The 17384-nt window shown below is 45.7% G+C and overlaps 1 protein-coding gene across 4 annotated transcripts in view; it reads left to right on the forward strand.

Moving 5' to 3' along the window:
- Positions 1 to 1338: 1338 nt before the first annotated feature.
- The window catches only part of ATP11B (ATPase phospholipid transporting 11B (putative)), a 124740-nt gene continuing 108694 nt past the window's right edge, over positions 1339 to 17384 (forward strand). For all 4 annotated transcript variants that reach the window (XM_075556092.1, XM_075556093.1, XM_075556094.1 and 1 more), the window contains exon 1: positions 1339 to 1634. In XM_075556092.1, the coding sequence (XP_075412207.1) occupies positions 1608 to 1634 (27 nt within the window). In that variant the 5' untranslated portion in view covers positions 1339 to 1607. The remainder of the gene's footprint in view (positions 1635 to 17384) is intronic.

The raw sequence follows: 17384 nt of genomic DNA on the forward strand, positions 1-17384 counted from the left end.
GCATGGGATCCTTTATTGACACATCTTAACTGTTTAACCAAAAACTCCTTCAGTATCTCCTTCAAAGTGTTAATGGAGGGCTAAATTAATGCAGGGTACAGGGTCTGGGGCACACAGTACTCAATGAATGATTGTTTATCTTATTACTATAAGTAATAAATAAATCTATCCCAAACTCTCCTCTAGATTCATAAAGAAACGTTTGGTGATCAGAACAAAGTAAGGTTGCCTTTCCCGCTAATATATCCACCCAGTATTTTGAAATTGAATATACTTTAATAATATAAAATTCCTGTGCTACTTTTATAGATCATAAATATACTGAAGGAAAAATCCTGTTGTGTTTGATAAGTATTATACAACAGAGAATTCCTACTGAAGTGAAAAGACTGTCCATATGTATAACTTGTGCACATATGCATAACTTGCCTAGTCATGCTAATCTAATTTACATTTGTTTTACTAGACTCCAGTCTGTTGACTGGCGAAATATGGTTCCACTCTGCAAAAAAATACTGCCCACAACACACAGACATATGTGGGCATAACCTAACATTCAAGATGTATATCGGGCTGCTTTTGGATAAAGCGAGAACTGGTATTTCATTTCAGCCTTCAAAGCCAAAACCTTGCTCTCTCTAGTGACGTATTTGTTCTTACCTCTGTTTATCCACGCCCTTTTCTTACCTAAGTCAAGCTGCTGCTTGGGCGTTTTTGATTGCAGCTAACAGCAAACAACTCTTTGCAGAAATCATTTTTCCCCCTTGACCTGTCCAATCGAAAGCATGGAAGGGCAGAAAAGCTTGCCCAATTCGCTCAGAACCCCTGTCCCAGGCTCCACCACGCACAGGAGCCTTGCACCCTCTGGCTCCAAATCCAAATCCCTCAGGGATCAAGGCTGCCCTACCAAGCTCCCGCTGCCGCGTGATGCAGAGCGGCGTTCCGCGGGTGGGCGATTTAAGGTACCCCAAACTAGGGACCCCCGAAGAATAATCTTCGATCACCTCCACGCACTTCAGAGAGCGCGATTGCCGCGGAGGGAGGGGGGCGGGCGGGGAGACCTGCAACACGAGACCCGCAGGCTGCGAAGAAGCGACTGGAACCCACCTCCGCATCGGAGGGAGCGGGGCCGCGGGCCGCGAGCTCAGAGGCCGAAGGGAGCGCCGGGGTCCCCGGGCCACGCACCCGCGGCCGTCACTTCCGGGGGCGGGGCTCCGGGGCGGGCCCGAGAGGGGCGGGGCTCCGGGGCAGACCCAGGAGGGGCGGGGCGGGCCCGGGAGGGGCGGGGCTCCGGGGGCGGGGCCGGACGCGGGGTGGGGTGGTGGAGTGGGGGTGCTTCGGGTGACAACGGCCAAGAATGAAGGTGGCTGCGACGCGGCGACGGTCTCGGCAGCGCCTGGCGGCGGCGGGGGCGGCGCCGGGACCGCGCCTGTAGGACCTTGGGCGCGGCGGGATGGGGGCCCGGCGCGCGGAGTGAGGTGGCGGCCGCGGCGGAGGCGCACGGAACTTCAGGCCGAGGGGGCACGGCCGCTTCCCCCCTCGGGCTCGTCGGCCTCCCCCAGCAGCCCCTCGGCCCCCGCGGCCCGCGGGGCCGGGACGGCGCGGGCATGTGGCGCTGGGTCCGGCAGCAGCTGGTAGGTGCCCCCGCCCCCGCGCGCGGCCTCTGGCTCCCGGGTGGCGGGCACCGGCGGGGCGCAGGGGCTAGGCCGCAGCGGGCGCGGGCGCGGGACCAGCCGAGGCCCCGCCGCCGGGCGCCCAGGCCGGGCGGCCGCCCGCTTCCTGCGCCCGCTTCCCGGTTCCTCCCTCCCGGGCGCCCGCGGCGGTTGGCTGGGGTCTCCAGCGGGGCCGGGCGAGGACGGCGGCCGAAAAGTAGGTCTAGGAAGGACGGTGAGAAGTGGCTCGCGGCGGGGAGGACGAGCCCGCGCGAGTCACCGGTTGCAAGCCGTGTCACAGTTCCACGCTGCGCTGATTATTACCGGGGGGCAGTGCCCTCGCTGGGCTCCCCGGCTTCCACGAAGGCAGCGTTTCTCCCCGGGCGAGCCGGAGCATTCGAACTGCCCCCGCTTGTTTTGGGACAGGTGCGCGGTTCCTCCTCCCTTGCCCGCCACCACCCCGGGGGAAACTTTTGTAACGGGAGCCCCACGTTTTCTCTCCTCTTCAAAGGCAGTTTGAACGACCAGAGGTCGGGAACCGTGGTTAACTTTTCCGTATTGCTTGCCACCTTTGGAGTCCAGAGAGATTAGGAAAAAGATGATTGAAGATGTAGAAAGCGCCGCCTTTCCCAGAATTAATTCAGAGAGAGAAAAACCTGCCTCGCCTCCAAGGCAAGTGCAGTCACCCACCCCTCAAATTACAGCATGGAAGCAACAGTGACAATCAAGGACCGAATGGCGCCTGCCTGAGACACTTAACTTTATGTTTGAGGCCTGTTACTGGGTAATATCCAGATCCCATGGAGTGCTTCTGCAATTCAGTTTTTTTTTAATTTGCTAATTCAAACAGTAGCGATACATCTTAGTCAATCAGAAACTGGTTTGTGTGTGTGTGTGTGTGTGTATGTGTGTGTGTGTGAGAGAGACGGTGAAGATTTTTATGGGGCTAAAATAAAAGCATGGCTACCTCTTTTTCCTTGTTCTAGAACAGCATATTTTTTAAGACTTAGAAGTGCGTTATTTCAGAAACAGCATTCTGGTTCTTCGGTTGGCAATAGACTTCAGTCTGAAAAAGAAAATTGGTTTCACTCTTAAAAATAAAGCTAGAACTGCCTGCCAGTCCCTGGTACAAATGTGGATTTTCTATTTTTAGCTAATTGTAAATTCATTATATCCCAGATATATGTCTGATTAGGAGTGGAAGCTAATGGTGTAGTTTAAAAACCATATTGCTTTAATACTTAGGTTTTGACCCTGGGAGTTAATTATTACCGACCTCCTGCTCTCCGTTCCCCCTATCTGCATATGTAAGAGGCTGTTTTATCTGATGGTTATTTAGTGTGGTTGGAAGATGATTTGAAAACAGTCTCTTGAAGTTTTTCCTAGTTGATGAAGACATTACTTTTCATTGTTGGGTATTTTTCTTTCCCTGAATAAAATCCTGGTTGCATAACCACACACATCTTCACATTAGGCAAATCTAATGGGCTCTCAATGTATGTCATGGAATAGAAGGCCCCAAAGTTGTGTGATTAATTGTCGAGGTAACTGTGTCACGGAGGTGGTTAACAAGTTAAAAGGAGGTGCCCAGTCGAAACATGCGACCTCTGATGTTGTACGTGCTTACCTCACCGGTTTTACTGTCAGATTCATCAGATTTCTTTTTTTTTATGTGATTGGGTGAAGCTTACCGAGCCAATTGGTTTCACTTCAACAATTCCTACACATTTTATTTTGTGTCTGTAATCCCCACAGTTTGTTAACACTCTTCTCACTTTCACCCCGTGTTTTCCATTTTCCTTTCTCCTTCATTGCTCTCTGTCCTAAGCTTATCACTGGGCAAGGGCTGCCCGTTTGATCTCACTAGTTGATTGTTCTAATGAGCACTTTGCAGGCCTGTGGATCTTTTGGCTGACAGTTGAGCCTTGGGGCTGGGGCGTGGGGGTGGGGATTCAGTTCCAGGTTTAAATGGTGTCTAAAGGGTGGTAGCCTCAGGGATCCCACCAGCCTCTCTAACCAGTAGGCCAGGTCTTTAAGATGATTTTGAGTTTTCTCCCCCTCTACCTCCTGTTGTGATTCTTTTTCGAGGGATCAGTAGTGGGAGCCAGACACCACCCCATGTAGTTCTTCCTATCTCCCTTGTGGGGACTAGGATCCCTGTGATTATTTGCTTCCAGGCGCCATTCTTCACTCTGCTTGGCTTTGGACCAGGAGAGACCAGCGGTGGCACCTTACATGGCTACTTCTAAGCTCTTAAGACCCCACTTGCTACTTAACCAAAGTAGGATATGGAACTCGTACTACGTTATGCCAGTTGGCCTGTGTGTCCCCAGTATATGGCCCTAAGCCCTCAGGCTCAGTGACTCATTCCCTGAAGGTGTCTGGTTATGGCCAAGACGTTTTTTAAGATCTTTGAAGCTCAGATTAAGGTTGTTTATTCACTTAAATTCAGTGGAAAAAGAGGGAGACTCAGCGAGGTGGCTCCAAACACTGGGAGCAAACATTGCGCTGTTGTGAAGCTGGTACAGGACTGGAGAGTGTTTCATTCTGTTGGCTCTGCATTGGAACCGACTCAACAACAACATGTTACTATCCCAGTCTTAAACAGTGAGGGACCTTGATGGCCTAGTGGTGATGCTTTCAGCTGCTAACTGCAAGGATAGCAGTTTGAAACCACCAGCCACTTCGCTGGAAAAAGACATACTTCATACTCCTGTAAAGAAATACAGGCTTGGAAACTCACAGGGGCAGTTCTGCCTTTTCTTACAGGGCCCTTATAAGTCAGCATCAACTAAATGGCAATGAGTTTGGTTTTTGGAGTCACAAACAGCTATTCTAGTTACTGTAACGGATTATTCAAATAGAGTGTATATTACCATATATATTCGAGTATAAGCCAACCAGAATATCTACCGAGGCACCTAATTTTACTACAAAAACTGCATTAAAAATGTGCTAAAAAACTCAGCCTATACTCGAGTATATACGGTATACTTTTATTGCTCATTGCATCGAATCCTTGTGTCTCTTAGCAATGGATTTAGTTTGATATTTTAGATAAATGGTACAATTTAGAGAAGTTGATAAGCACCTAGGAGGAAGGTTGCTTAATGTCACACTGTTGTCAGTGCCCTCGAGTTGATTTCAACTCACAACCACCCCAGGCGACAGAGGGGACCCGCCCCGTGGGGTTTCCTTGAGCATCACCCGTGATCCTTGTTGCGTGTTTCAACCACATTGTTCATTACAGGAATCCCGATTTCCAACTGTTTCATTATCCTGTCAATGACATGCTGCCACTTTATTAAATAAGCCCTTTGCCCTAGTAATTTTTTTCTAGACAAAAACGTTTGATACCTTAACTCGACAGTATATTCACTACTTGACAGGAGAAAAATCAGGTTGGTTTTTCCCTTGGGAAAGTAGAGTGGAAAAAAAAGATTGGAACAGCCTTTTAAAATTTTTCTTCTTCCCTCTCCCCCCCTTTTTTTTTCTTTGCTGGTTCACAGTGTTAGAAGTTATTTAAAGTTGAGAAAATTCACATGTCTTTCTGGTATAAATATTATTCACAGTATGCTCATTTCCAGCAGCATATTGTGTGTATAACTCTTCAGTTATGACAGTGACTTGTTGGTGGTGGAATTGCCATTACCTGCATGGCGTATTCTAATACTTAGACCTGTTTGGTAGCATTTATGTGTGACTATTAAAGTTAAAATTTTAATTAAAGAAAGAAAATTTTGTAGCTATTGGCCACCACCTTGGAGTAGGACCTTTCCATCATCTGGAAAGTTCTGATCAGCACGCCTTTAGGTTTTTAATTGGAAATCTTTTTCAGGATCACAGGGGATTGTTTCCTTATCTGCCGATCCTGAGATTCCCCAAGTCCCTTCCATTAAATAGTGTAATTTTGCATATATCTAGCACACATTCTCCCATTTATTTTAAATCATCTCTACTAGTAATACCCAACAACAACAACAACAAAACAGCATACAAACAACCCACTGCCTTCGAGTGACGCCATCTAACAGACTGCTCCATTAGATTTCTAAGGCTGTGACTCTATGGGAGCAGACAGCCTCCTCTTTCACCCTGAGAGTAGCTGGTGGTTTAGAACAGCTGACCTTGGACCTAGCAGCCAAAGCACAACCCCCTGTGCCACCAAGGTTTTTTTTTAATGTAATACATAGGATAATCTAAATGGTATGTAAATAGCATTTTGGGCTCCCTCTTTGTCATTGAGGAATTGCTTTGGCTGCTTAATTTGCTCCACTTTCCCTCCCAAAATTTCTTTTTTTAATCCAATATTGGTTATATCCATGGATGTAGAAACTGGCCATATGCAGGGTGGACTCTACATATCTTAAATGATGGATAGTATTTTTTTAATTGGGGGCTTGTACAACTCTTATCACAATCCATACATCCATCCATTATATCAAGCACATTTGTACATTTGCTACCATCATCATTCTCAAAAAATTTGCTTTCTACTTGAGCCTTTGGTATCAGCTCCTCATTTCCCCCCACCCTCCTTCCCTCTCGAACCCTTGAGAATTATAAATTATTATTTTTGATGTCTTACACTGTCCGATGTCTCCCTTCACCCAGGGAGAGGGTTATGTGTAGATCATTGTGATCTGTTCTCCCTTTCTCCCTCCACCTCTCCTTTACCCTCCTGGTATCGCTACTCTCATTATTAGTCCTGAAGAGTTTATCTGTCCTGGATTCCGTGTTTCCAGCTCCTATCTGTACCAGTGTGCATGCTCTGGTCTAGCCAGATTTGTGAGGTAGAACTGGGATCATGATAGTGGGGAGATGCATTAAAGAACTAGAGGAAAGTAGTGTGCTTCATTGGTGCTCGCTCTACTGCACCCTGCCTGCTAGTCTCGATGACTAGTATTCTTTTTTTTAAAAATACACTGGGGCGCTTTATTGAGCGTGCTGATAGATGGCGATACATGCGCAACCAGCCGTCGATAGCGGCAGGCAGGCCGGGGTCAGGGGCCTCGTCGTCCAGCAGGGCGGGGCTCGTGCAGTGGCTCGTGGCTTTGCTGGCCCGTCATCTGCGACAGGCTTGGCAGCTCCTCGCTGTGCCCGTGGCGAGAAGAACGATGAAGCTGAGGATAACCAGCAGGCCGAGGACCCTAGGGAAGATGCTCATCGGGTACTTGGCGCTGGAGGCGTGGCTCTGGGCCCCGATCATGTCTCCGTCCATCTTCCGAAGCCACGCAGCCCAGGCAGCAGCGGTGGAGGAAGAGCGTGCGGGAGAGGGCCAGACGATGTGGTCGGGCACGGGGGCTCACTCGGGATGTTGGTCACGGTGGACTGCGAGTAGGCGGCGTGGTATGGGGCCCGCAGCCCACCCATCTCGAGTTCCTCAGTCTTGAGCCATCTCCTGGGTGTGAGGACACAGGGACCTGCAGAATGGGAGAGGCTGGGTGAAGAGTCTTCTTAAGAAGCCGATGTAATACCATTTCTCAAAAGGCCCTGTGTATGCCCCAACAATGATAAACACGCCTCAGTTATCTCTGAGTGCTCAGTGCCTCACCCTGTGCTTGAAACAGCAGACACGGGGCATGCTTGCTGAAGATAGGAGGATCGGAAAGAAGGAATCCTTGAGATTGCATCTGTGTTTTGAAGCAAAGTGGCAAAACTCAAGAATGACCAGTCCAAAGGAAAGCTTGAAAGAGTGAGTGTGACAGGAGAATGGCTCTACAGAGGCTTCCTAGGGGAGTTGTTCTTCCGCTGTACCCCAAATGTAGCCCCTCCCAGTCTGTCATGGTGACCGTGATGAGAGGGCCCGGGATGGATGGCCTTATGGGAAAAGGAGAGTCTCTTTCCCCCATGTTTTAGAGTGTGTGTTTTTTTAATCATTTTATAAGGGGCTCATACAACTCTTATCACAAACCATACATACATCAATCGTGTAAAGCACATTTGTACTTTCATTGCCCTTGTCATTCTCAAACCATTTGCTTGCCACTTAAACTAGCTCAACCTATTTTTCTACACACACCCACTCGCCCAAATTACCTGTATTGGTATTGAATTCTGCCTGCTCTTCTACCTGTCTCAAAGAACACGGTGGCCCTCTTCCCCCCCAGTGAAGCCCTCCGTTTGTGCTGTGTCCTACTCGATGATCCTCTCTCCACCCGCCTCGCCGGTTATCTTTCCTCTGCTTCTCTCCTTCCCTTTCTCTGATGAGCATCTTCACGGTTCCATCTCTACTCTTCCTTCTCTGCCTTCTAGCTGTAACGTCCAAATTCCTGACAGTTTTTTCTAAAAATGAAAAAGAAAAGGTTTATTCTGTGTACCTATGCTGTTCAATGCACTTCAAACTAAGATATTATATAAATATAAAGTATGCACAATTCCTAGGACATTAAAGCAAATGTAAAATAGCTCTGTAACATTTATATTATTTACATGTTGAGACAATGATATGTTGAACATATGGATAAATTCAGTCTTGGTGGCACTGTCAGTGAAGTGTTGGGCCTTTTAACTGCAAGGTTGGTGGTTCAAACTCATCCATCAGCTGTGGGGGGAGGGGAGGGGAGGTTTTCTGCTCCTGTAAAGGTTTCAGCCTCAGAAACCCTATAGAAGCGACAAGTCAGAATCAGCTCAGTGGCAGTGGGTCTGGTTTGGGGCAAAGTATTCTAATTAATTTGATTTGTTTCTGTTTTGGGTTGTGTGTGTGTGGCCACTAGAAAAATCTAAATGACCCTATGGCAGGCATTTTTGATTCATCTTATATTTTTATTAGTGCTGCTATATAACATTAAAAGTTATCTCTTGTTTCTGTATAGCATATTAGTTAAGTCTAACCACCCATTAGACTAGACTGTCAATATTTTAGGACAAGGACCATATCTCATTCATTATTATATATCTTATATTCATTATAGCCAAACAAAGAAACCAAAGTCACTGCTATGGATTTGATTAGTACTCGCCCATAGGGTTTCTGAAGCTGTAAATTTTCACTGCCACATAATCTTTTCTCAAGGAGTAACTTTTGTGTTTGAACTGCTGACCTTTTGGTGAACAGCTGAGTTTTTAAACCATTGTGCTACCTACCACAAATTAGAAGTATTTTGCCATCTTTATAGACTTACTAAATAATTGGTTGAACAAATGAGTAAATATCAGATTTTATTTCAGCAGTGCCTTGAAGCACCTCCCTTCATTGCTCTCAAGGAAGGAATAGATGTTACTTATTTGCATGTGACTAAATTTTATTACAGGAACCAAGAAATTTGCATCTGTGTGCGTGTGTGTGCGCTTTTCCACTTGATCAAACCTTAGAAGAATCCTAGGTAATCCCAGGGCACTAAAGATAAAGCCTTCTCCTAGATCTCCAAACAGCCATGTGGTTCCCATTATTGTCATTAAATCTACTCCTCTTGAGCTATTCCAGCTCAAAGAACCAGAAAAACTGGCCATTGTGTTCCTAAGGTTGTAAAGCTGTATTGGAGCAGACTGCTGCATCTTTCTCTCTCAGAGCTACCAACCTTGGGGCTAGCACCTGTCATGGAACATGACTCTCAGTGGCATGGCTGTTATTTACTGAGGTTATTATTATCGCTGATGATGTAATCTCATGTGGTCAGCCAATCATTTGCAACGGTATGTGCCGCTGGTATCACCTTTATTTTACGAGAGGTGAAAGGAAGTGGGGGGATCTGACTAGTTCCAAGAAAGAGTCAGGAGCTGATTGGGTCCATTGGACCTGGAGTCCATCCACTGAAAACCTAACAGGTGCATATAGATTGGTGTCAAGACAGGTAGATCTCCAAGGAGTGGAGGTCCCACAGACATTATAGTTAAAGACCTTCCTGCAGTGTTGTGCCATCACCAGGAAACGCCCCTGGAGCCAGTGCTCTGCACTCCGACATCCAGCCTGCGAAACTGGGAGACCAAGCTTCTATGGGTTGGTGACCACCCACTTGTGGAAATTCTAGATAACAGAAACAGCGACTGAGCTCTCAACCACTGCACCGCCACGGCTCCTCTATTGTCATTGCTGAGTATTTTCTAGAGCTCTGTTGTTCAATATGTGAGCCACTCGTTTGACTCCAAAGAAGCTCTGGTGGTGTAGTGGTTGAATGTTGGGCTGCTAGCTACAAGATCAGTAGTTTGAAAACAGGAGAAAGATGAGGCTTTCTACTCCCGTAAAGAGAGTCAGAAACCCACAGGAGCAGTTCTGCCCTGTCCTATGGGGTGGCTATGTGTCAGCATGGACTCAATGACAGTGAGTTTGGGTTTTTTGGAAGTTGACTTGAAATGTGGTTCATCTGAATTGAAATGTGCTATAAGGGTAAAATAGACCTTCAAAAAATAGATTTTTTGAAGGTTTATTTTTTTCCTATTTAAAAAAATCATTTTATTAGGGGCTCATACAACTCTTGTCACAATCAATTGTGTAAAGCACATCTGTATATTCATTGCCCTCATCATTCTCAAAACATTTGCTCTCCACTTAAGACCCTGGCATCAAGTCTTCATTTTTCCCTCTCCCTCGCTGCTTCCCCCTCTCCCTTCCCTCATGAGCCCTTGATAATTTATAAATTATAATTTTGTCATACCTTTCCCTGTTCGACATCTCCCTTCACCCACTTTTCTCTTGTCCATCCCCCAGGGAGGAGGTCACATGTGGATCCTTGCAATCTGTTCCCTCTTTCCAACCCACTCTCCCTCTACCCTCCCGTTATTGCCACTCACACCGCTGGTCCTGAAGGTATCATCCACTTTGGATTTCCTGTGTTTCTAATTCCTATCTGTAACAGTGTACATCCTCTGCTCTAGCCAGACTTGAAAGGTAGAATTCGGATCATGATAGTGGATGGGAGGAAACATTTAGGAACTAGAAGAAAGTTGTGTTTTTCATCGTTGCTACATTGCACCTTGACTGGCTCGTCTCCTCCCCTAGACCCCTCTGCAAGGGGATGTCCAATGGCTGACAAGTGGGCTTTGGGTCTCCACTCTACACTCCCCCCCGCCCCCTCATTCACTATGGTAAGAATTTTTTGTTTTGATGATCCCTAATACCTGATTCCTTAGACGCCTTGTGATCGCACAGACTGGTATGCTTCTTCCATGTGGGCTTTGTTGCTTCTGAGCTTGACGGCCGCTTGTTTACCTTCAAGCCTAAGACCACAGACGCTATACCTTTTTGATAGCCGGGCACCATCACCTTTCTTCATCACATTTGCTTATGCACCCATTTGTCCTCTGCGATTGTGTCATGGAGGTGTGCACCCAATGATATGATTTTTTGTTCTTTGATGCCTGATAACTGATCCCTTCGGCATCTTGTGATCACACAGACTGATGTGTTTTTCCATGTGGGCTTTGTTGCTCTTGAGCTAGATGGCCACTTGTTTACCCTTAAGCTTTTAAGACCCCAGACGCTATATCTTTTGATAGCCTGACACTATCAGCTTTCTTCACCACATTTGCTTAATTCGCCTGCTTTGTCTTCAGTGGTTGTGTCCGGAAGGTGAGCATAATAGAATGCCAATTTAATAGAAAAAAGTATTCTTGCATTGAGGGAGTACTTGAGTGTGGAGGCCCAATGTCCTTCTGCTACCTTAATACTAAAACTATAAATACAGGCACATAGATCTATTTCCCCATCCTCATATATAATTATATTTGCATATGTACATGTCTTTATCTAGACCTCTATAAATGCTCTTTGCCACCCAGCTCTTTCCTCTATTTCCCTTGACTTTCCTCCTGTCCCACTATCATGCTCAGTCTCCACCTGGGTTTCAGCAATTCCTCTTGGTTACATTACCCTTGATCACTCCCTACCAGGCCTCCCACACCCACCTCACCACCAATTTGGATCACTTGTCCCTGCGTTTGTTAACACCACTTCCTTTCCCCCCACCTCCTCCTATCCCATGTCCCCCCGGAAATGTCAGACCCGTTGTTTTCTCCTCCAGATTGTTCATCTAGCTTATCTTATTTAGACCGGTGGAGACAATAGCATGCACAAAAACAAGACAGAGCAAAACCAAGCTACAATATATAACAAAATAACAACAACAAACTACTGACAAAGAGCAAAACAAAACACAACAAGAAAGAAACGCTTGTAGTTAGTTCAAGGATCATTTGTTGGCCTTTAGGAGTGTTTTCCAGTCCAGTCCGTTGGGGCACCACGCCCTGGCCCCAAAGTCCACCTTCAGCATTTCCTGGGGACCTTGCTGCTCCATTCCCTTGCTGTTCCACTGCACTCCCCCAGTGCTTTGCCTAGGTGTGGAGGGATCAGATCAGGTGCAATTCCCACACTGTCTAGGGTACTGTCCCCCGCAGGGCCATGGGTCAGTGAGGGGTGTCATGTCTCATAGTGGGGCTGGCCATGTGGTCCTCTCTCTGGACTGGCAGCTCTAATTGGGGTTATTGTCCTCAAGACCTGGTGGGCCAGGATGTGCTCCACTCTCTCCTCCTCCCCCTTCATCTGCTCCAGTGTGCTCCGATCAGATATGTCCCTCTCCGGGAGCGGGAGCTGCAGATTCAATGCAGTCCTTTGAAATAAATTCTTCTGGGGGGAGGGGCAGGTGTCCACTTAGTATTTGGGACTAGGGCCAGCCCCCCAGACCTCTCCACTGGTTCCCTATTCTAAGCTGGAATGTTGCATTCACACCTTTGGGCACTGGGTTGAAGTCTGGTCCCTCCTTCCCTGTGGAGATATAAACACTACCCTCCCCGTGGGTGGGGTAGTGCCCCAAGACACCGGATTTTAAAGATGAAATGTGAAAGAAAGAAAAAAAGATAGAATACATCACAGTAATGTTTTGATTGTATACCAAAATTGATAGTATTTTGGAGATACTGGGTTTAATAAAATATATTATGGAATTAATGGTATCTGTTTATAAAATATGGAAACTAAAAAATGTTACACATATGGCTCAGATATTTCTATTATACAACCTGTTGTATAGTACTAAAAATTTATAACCTGTGGTCTAGGGAATTCAAGGAAATTTCCACTTTGAAGAATTTTCTGATCTCACCCAGGTTTTTATTTTGTGTTACCTATCGACATTTCACCTTTATTGAAACAAGAAAAACACAGATACACTTGAGTTTTTCCCAAAGCGCTGTCCTTTGTAAGCTGTGTTCAACATCACAACAGTTTCTGCGACATTTTCCCGAGCAGGAAACAAAATTTCACAGCTGCATGCTGTTCTCTTAAGTCACAAAAAACGAGGTTCAAGTGAAACTGCTTTTACGAAAAACTCACTGTGACCAGAAAGAAACTTCCCTGGAGACACCACTGGGTGCATTAACTCAGATTCCGTTGCCTGAAGCTCCTCCAGCAGGAAAGATGCGTGCTACGAGCGCTCTGCTGCCCAGTGCAAGTCCGGTTTTTTATTTTTTTAGTATCCCCTTGTATGTATTTGATTTCTTTGACTTCTTGAATCAATGCTGCTTTTGCGAGCATTGATTATGGATCCAAGTAAAATGAAGTCCTTGACAAAGAATATATTTTATCCATTTATCATGATATTTTTTTATTGTCCCATTTTGAAGATTCTTGTTTTCTTTATGTTCCGTAACCCATGTTGAATGCTGTAGTGCTCCGCCCTCATGGCTTTCAGCAAGCAAGGCTGTGCCATCTGCATACGGCACGTTGTTGATGAGCCGTCCTCTGCTCCTGATCCGGCCTTTTTCATGTAGTCCGGCTTCTTGAATTCTTTGCTCAGCATATAGATTGAATGAGTGTGATGAAATGATACACTCCAGCACACACCATTGCTCCTTTTAAAACAAAGCATTTTTTTGTGTGTTCCAATGACTGCCTCTTGCTTGGTCTTTGTACAAGTTCCAAATGAACACAATGAAATGTTCTGGAATAACATTCCTCAAAATCTTACCCTTAGCTTGTTATGATCCCAGTTAGATCTAACCCAGGTTAGACCATGCGGTTCCTCTGCTCAAAGGAACTTCAGAGGAAAAGCCAAGCTTCATTTTTTCTCCTTTCCTTGACTTTGGCCTTCTTGCAGTTCATTCGAAGTACCAAACCTACGTTAGCCTCAGGAGCTTTGCCATGTAACCAAAGTCTCCCCCAGTCATCTGGGGAACTGTTGGCTCCCTCTGTCCCTTCAATGCCTTATTCCTTAGTTTACCGTCAGAGCTCTTCTAGACTTCCTATAGAGCATTGTAACCCTCTCCTAGACTTTGCTACCCTCTTCCCTGCCTGCCCCCCACCCCACTTAATGCTTACTACTATCTGACAGTCCAGATTTCTAGCTTTCTATCTCAAAGACAAGGATTTTTGTTTGATTTTCAGTTCTCCCTCAGACAGAAGCTGTTTTCAACCTTGAGCTGACTTTTAGAACCATCATTTCTTATTGATTGATTAAGTCAAACATTTTCTCCTACTGGACAGCTGCTAGGCTCTGGTCAAGCAATCACCTGCCCTAGCAGGATTTCTAGGAGTTGCTAGTTTCTCACTCTTTAAAAAAAAAAAAAAATGTGGTGGTTATATCTTTTTTACTTAAAAAGTAAAAAGTTAAGAACATCTTTGTCCTCACTATCCACAATTAATAAATGTTTACATCTAGCTTTGGATCTTTGTTCCTCTCCTATCTCTTTCTCCAAAGGGTACTCTTCTTATGAATTTGCTTTGCTGCCAATCCATATTTTTATAACTATTACATAATTGTATACCCATAACTAATAGTAATGCTTTATATGGACAGTATCGTGCTGTACTTAGTGCTGTGCAATCTGTTTCCATTTCCCACTGTTTTTAATAAGATTCTATTTATTCCTTTTACCTGCTAGTAAATGAGTATACAATTTATGTATCTTCCTTCATGAAGAAACCCTGGTGCTGCAGCGGTTAAAGCGCTCACCTGCCAACCGAAAGGCCGGTGATTTGAACCCACCAACTGCTCATGAGTGAAAGATGTAGCAGTCTGCTTTTCTGAAGAGTATAGCCTTGGAAACCTGGTTGGGCAGATCCTCTCTGCCCTTGCAGAGTCTCTCCGAGTCAGAATCTACTCCATTCTGGGTGTGGTGGGGTCTCCTAATGGGCAGTTGGATGATTGCCAGTTTTTCCTATTATCAGGAACCCCCCCAAATGTTGGCAGTAGCCATTCTTGTTGAAATTGAAAGTGGAAGTGCTGGGCCAGACATCGTACAACCGTTGCTGGACAGTGCCAGATTCTTTCCAAAATCATGTGAGGTTCCCTTTTCCTATATTTCAGTCAACACTTGGTACTGTCAGATGTGAAAAAGTTCCTAGTTTCAGGGGAAATAATTTCCAATTTTCATTTTCTTGATGACTGGTGAAAATCAGGTGTCTCCTTCATTCATAGAAGATTGGCCATTTTTCTTGGGGTTTGCTTGTCTTTTCCCTGTCCTTTCTGTATTCTGGATATTCTGTTTTGTTTTAGATGTTGTAAAAATCTTTTGTTGGTCCTTTGCATTTAAGCTTGTTTGTGATGTCTTTTAGGGCCCCCAGTGCTGGACTACTGAGTTACAGATGGGCAGTTCAGACCCACCCCAGGCAGCCTCAGAAGTAAGGTGTGGTGGTCTGCTTCAGAAAGGTGACAGCCTGGAAACCCCCGTGGAGTGTGGTTTTACTCACAACACACACGACGACTGCATGTGACTTCGTAGCATGTCTGCCCTAACAGAAACACCACAAGAGACATGTCTTTTCTCACAGCAGGAGTCTAAAATTCTGGCTCTAGGGCAGCAGTTCTCAACGTGTGGGTTGCGACCCCTTTGAGGGTTGAACGACCCTTTCACAGGGGTTGCCCAATTCATAACAGTAGCAAAATTACAGTGATGAAGTAGCAACGAAAATAATGTTATGGTTGGGGGGGGTCACCACATGTGTTAATCTGGGTACTTTAGAGAAACAGATCCACAGAAACTCATGTATAAGAGAGTTTTATATAAAGGTTAAGTGTCCATTAAGAAAACATCCCAACCCAGTGCTGCCCAAGCCCACAAGTCCAACATTAACCCATATGTCCAACACCAATCCACAAAGCCCTTCTCCATCTCACAAAACAGATGCAACGATGCCAACTACAGGAGGAAAGCTGAGTCAGTGAATGTGTAAGCATCTCAGCGCTGGCAGGGGTGTCCACACAGGTGCTCCAGCACCCAAGGCTGCATCGGAGTAGGTCCATGTGACTTCTCAGGGATGTCTTGCAGGAAGTGAGCCTCGTCTGTTGAAGCAGGGAACTGGCTAAGGCCGCTGCACCCTAGTCCAACTATCACAAAGTAAGAGACCCGAGAACTAGAAAGGTGAGGCTCACTGAGCCATTTATCCCTCTGCCCTTCAATTAACCCCACATGTGTTCATGGGCCAGGTTGGCACAATAAACTAACTCACCACACATAATGAACTGTACTGAAGGGTCATGGCATTAGGGAGGTCGAGAACCACTGCTCTAGAGGAAGGCTCTCCTCTCAGGAGACAGCTCCTGGTCTCTTCATTTCTGTTCCACTTCATCTGGTAGGCTGGGTGTCTTCCATCTCGGTCTGTTTCTTAAAGGTAATGGTTTAAGACACACCCTATTACTGATTTAGCCTTATTAGCATAACAAAGATTGCCCTATTCTTAATTGGGATTACATCGACAAATATGGGTAAGGATTTTATTGCACACGTTCCTGAGGGACCCACGTCATTTCTAACAGTGGCCATGTGTTAGAGTCAACTCCCAGCAACAACAATGGCGTCCTTTAAAATCAGCTACAGACTAGTGGTTTCTGCTTTTTGTAACTTGTTTAGGAACTATTCTATAGTATGTTCTTAAAGCTGTTTTTCCCAGTATTTTATTCAATGTGTCTTACGAATTTTCAACATTTTGGTCTTCAGTATATCGGTACTTGAAATTGGTTTTCGTATAGCTAAACAAAATCCAATTAATAAGGATATGCCATATTGTATCTGTTCACCATTTGACAGGTATTTGGATTATTTCTGCATTGGCTATTAGGAATAATGCTGCTATGAACATTTCTTTATAAGTCTTTGGACTTAAGTGTTCCCTCCTTTGGATAAGTATCTGAGTGGCATTGCTACGTCACACAGTAACTCTTTTTAACTTTTTAAGGACCTGTCAAATTAATTTCCCAACTGGCTGTACCACACACACCCTGTTACATTCTCACCAGCAATGAGGAAGGAGATTAATTTCTCTTTATCTTCAGTAGTCCTTGTTCTGTTTTCATGATAACTCCCTCGTGGGTATGAACTGTGTCGCATTGCAGATTCGATGCTTGTTTCCCTCAGGACGAATGAGGAAGGCCCTCAGTTAGATGATTGACACAGTGGCTGCAACAAGGAGCTCACACACAATTGTGAGGCTGACACCGAACCTCAGCACCGCACAGTGTTTTGTTCTGTTGCCTGTAGTGCTGCTCTGTGTCCGCACTGACTTGACAGCACGAACCACAGTGACGAAGGAGGGAGAGAAGCCTTGGGAGCACCGTGGGCCAGTGCTTGGCTGTGAAGCGAAAGGTCAGCCTTGCAGGCCTGGCGATCTGCTCCTGTAAAGGGGAAAGCCTAGGAACCCCAGTGGGGCAGTTTGCCTCTGTCAAAGCCAAGCAGCAATAATGACTACAGCTGAGCAGCTTTCCTTGTGCTTATTGATCGTTGTGTGTGTGTATGTATGTGTGGGGTTTTTTTTTTTTAAAGAAATGCCTAGTCAGATCTTTTGACCAACTTGAAACATTTCAT

This window comes from Tenrec ecaudatus, chromosome 8 (genome assembly GCF_050624435.1).
Source record: "Tenrec ecaudatus isolate mTenEca1 chromosome 8, mTenEca1.hap1, whole genome shotgun sequence".
Taxonomy (NCBI): domain Eukaryota; kingdom Metazoa; phylum Chordata; class Mammalia; order Afrosoricida; family Tenrecidae; genus Tenrec; species Tenrec ecaudatus.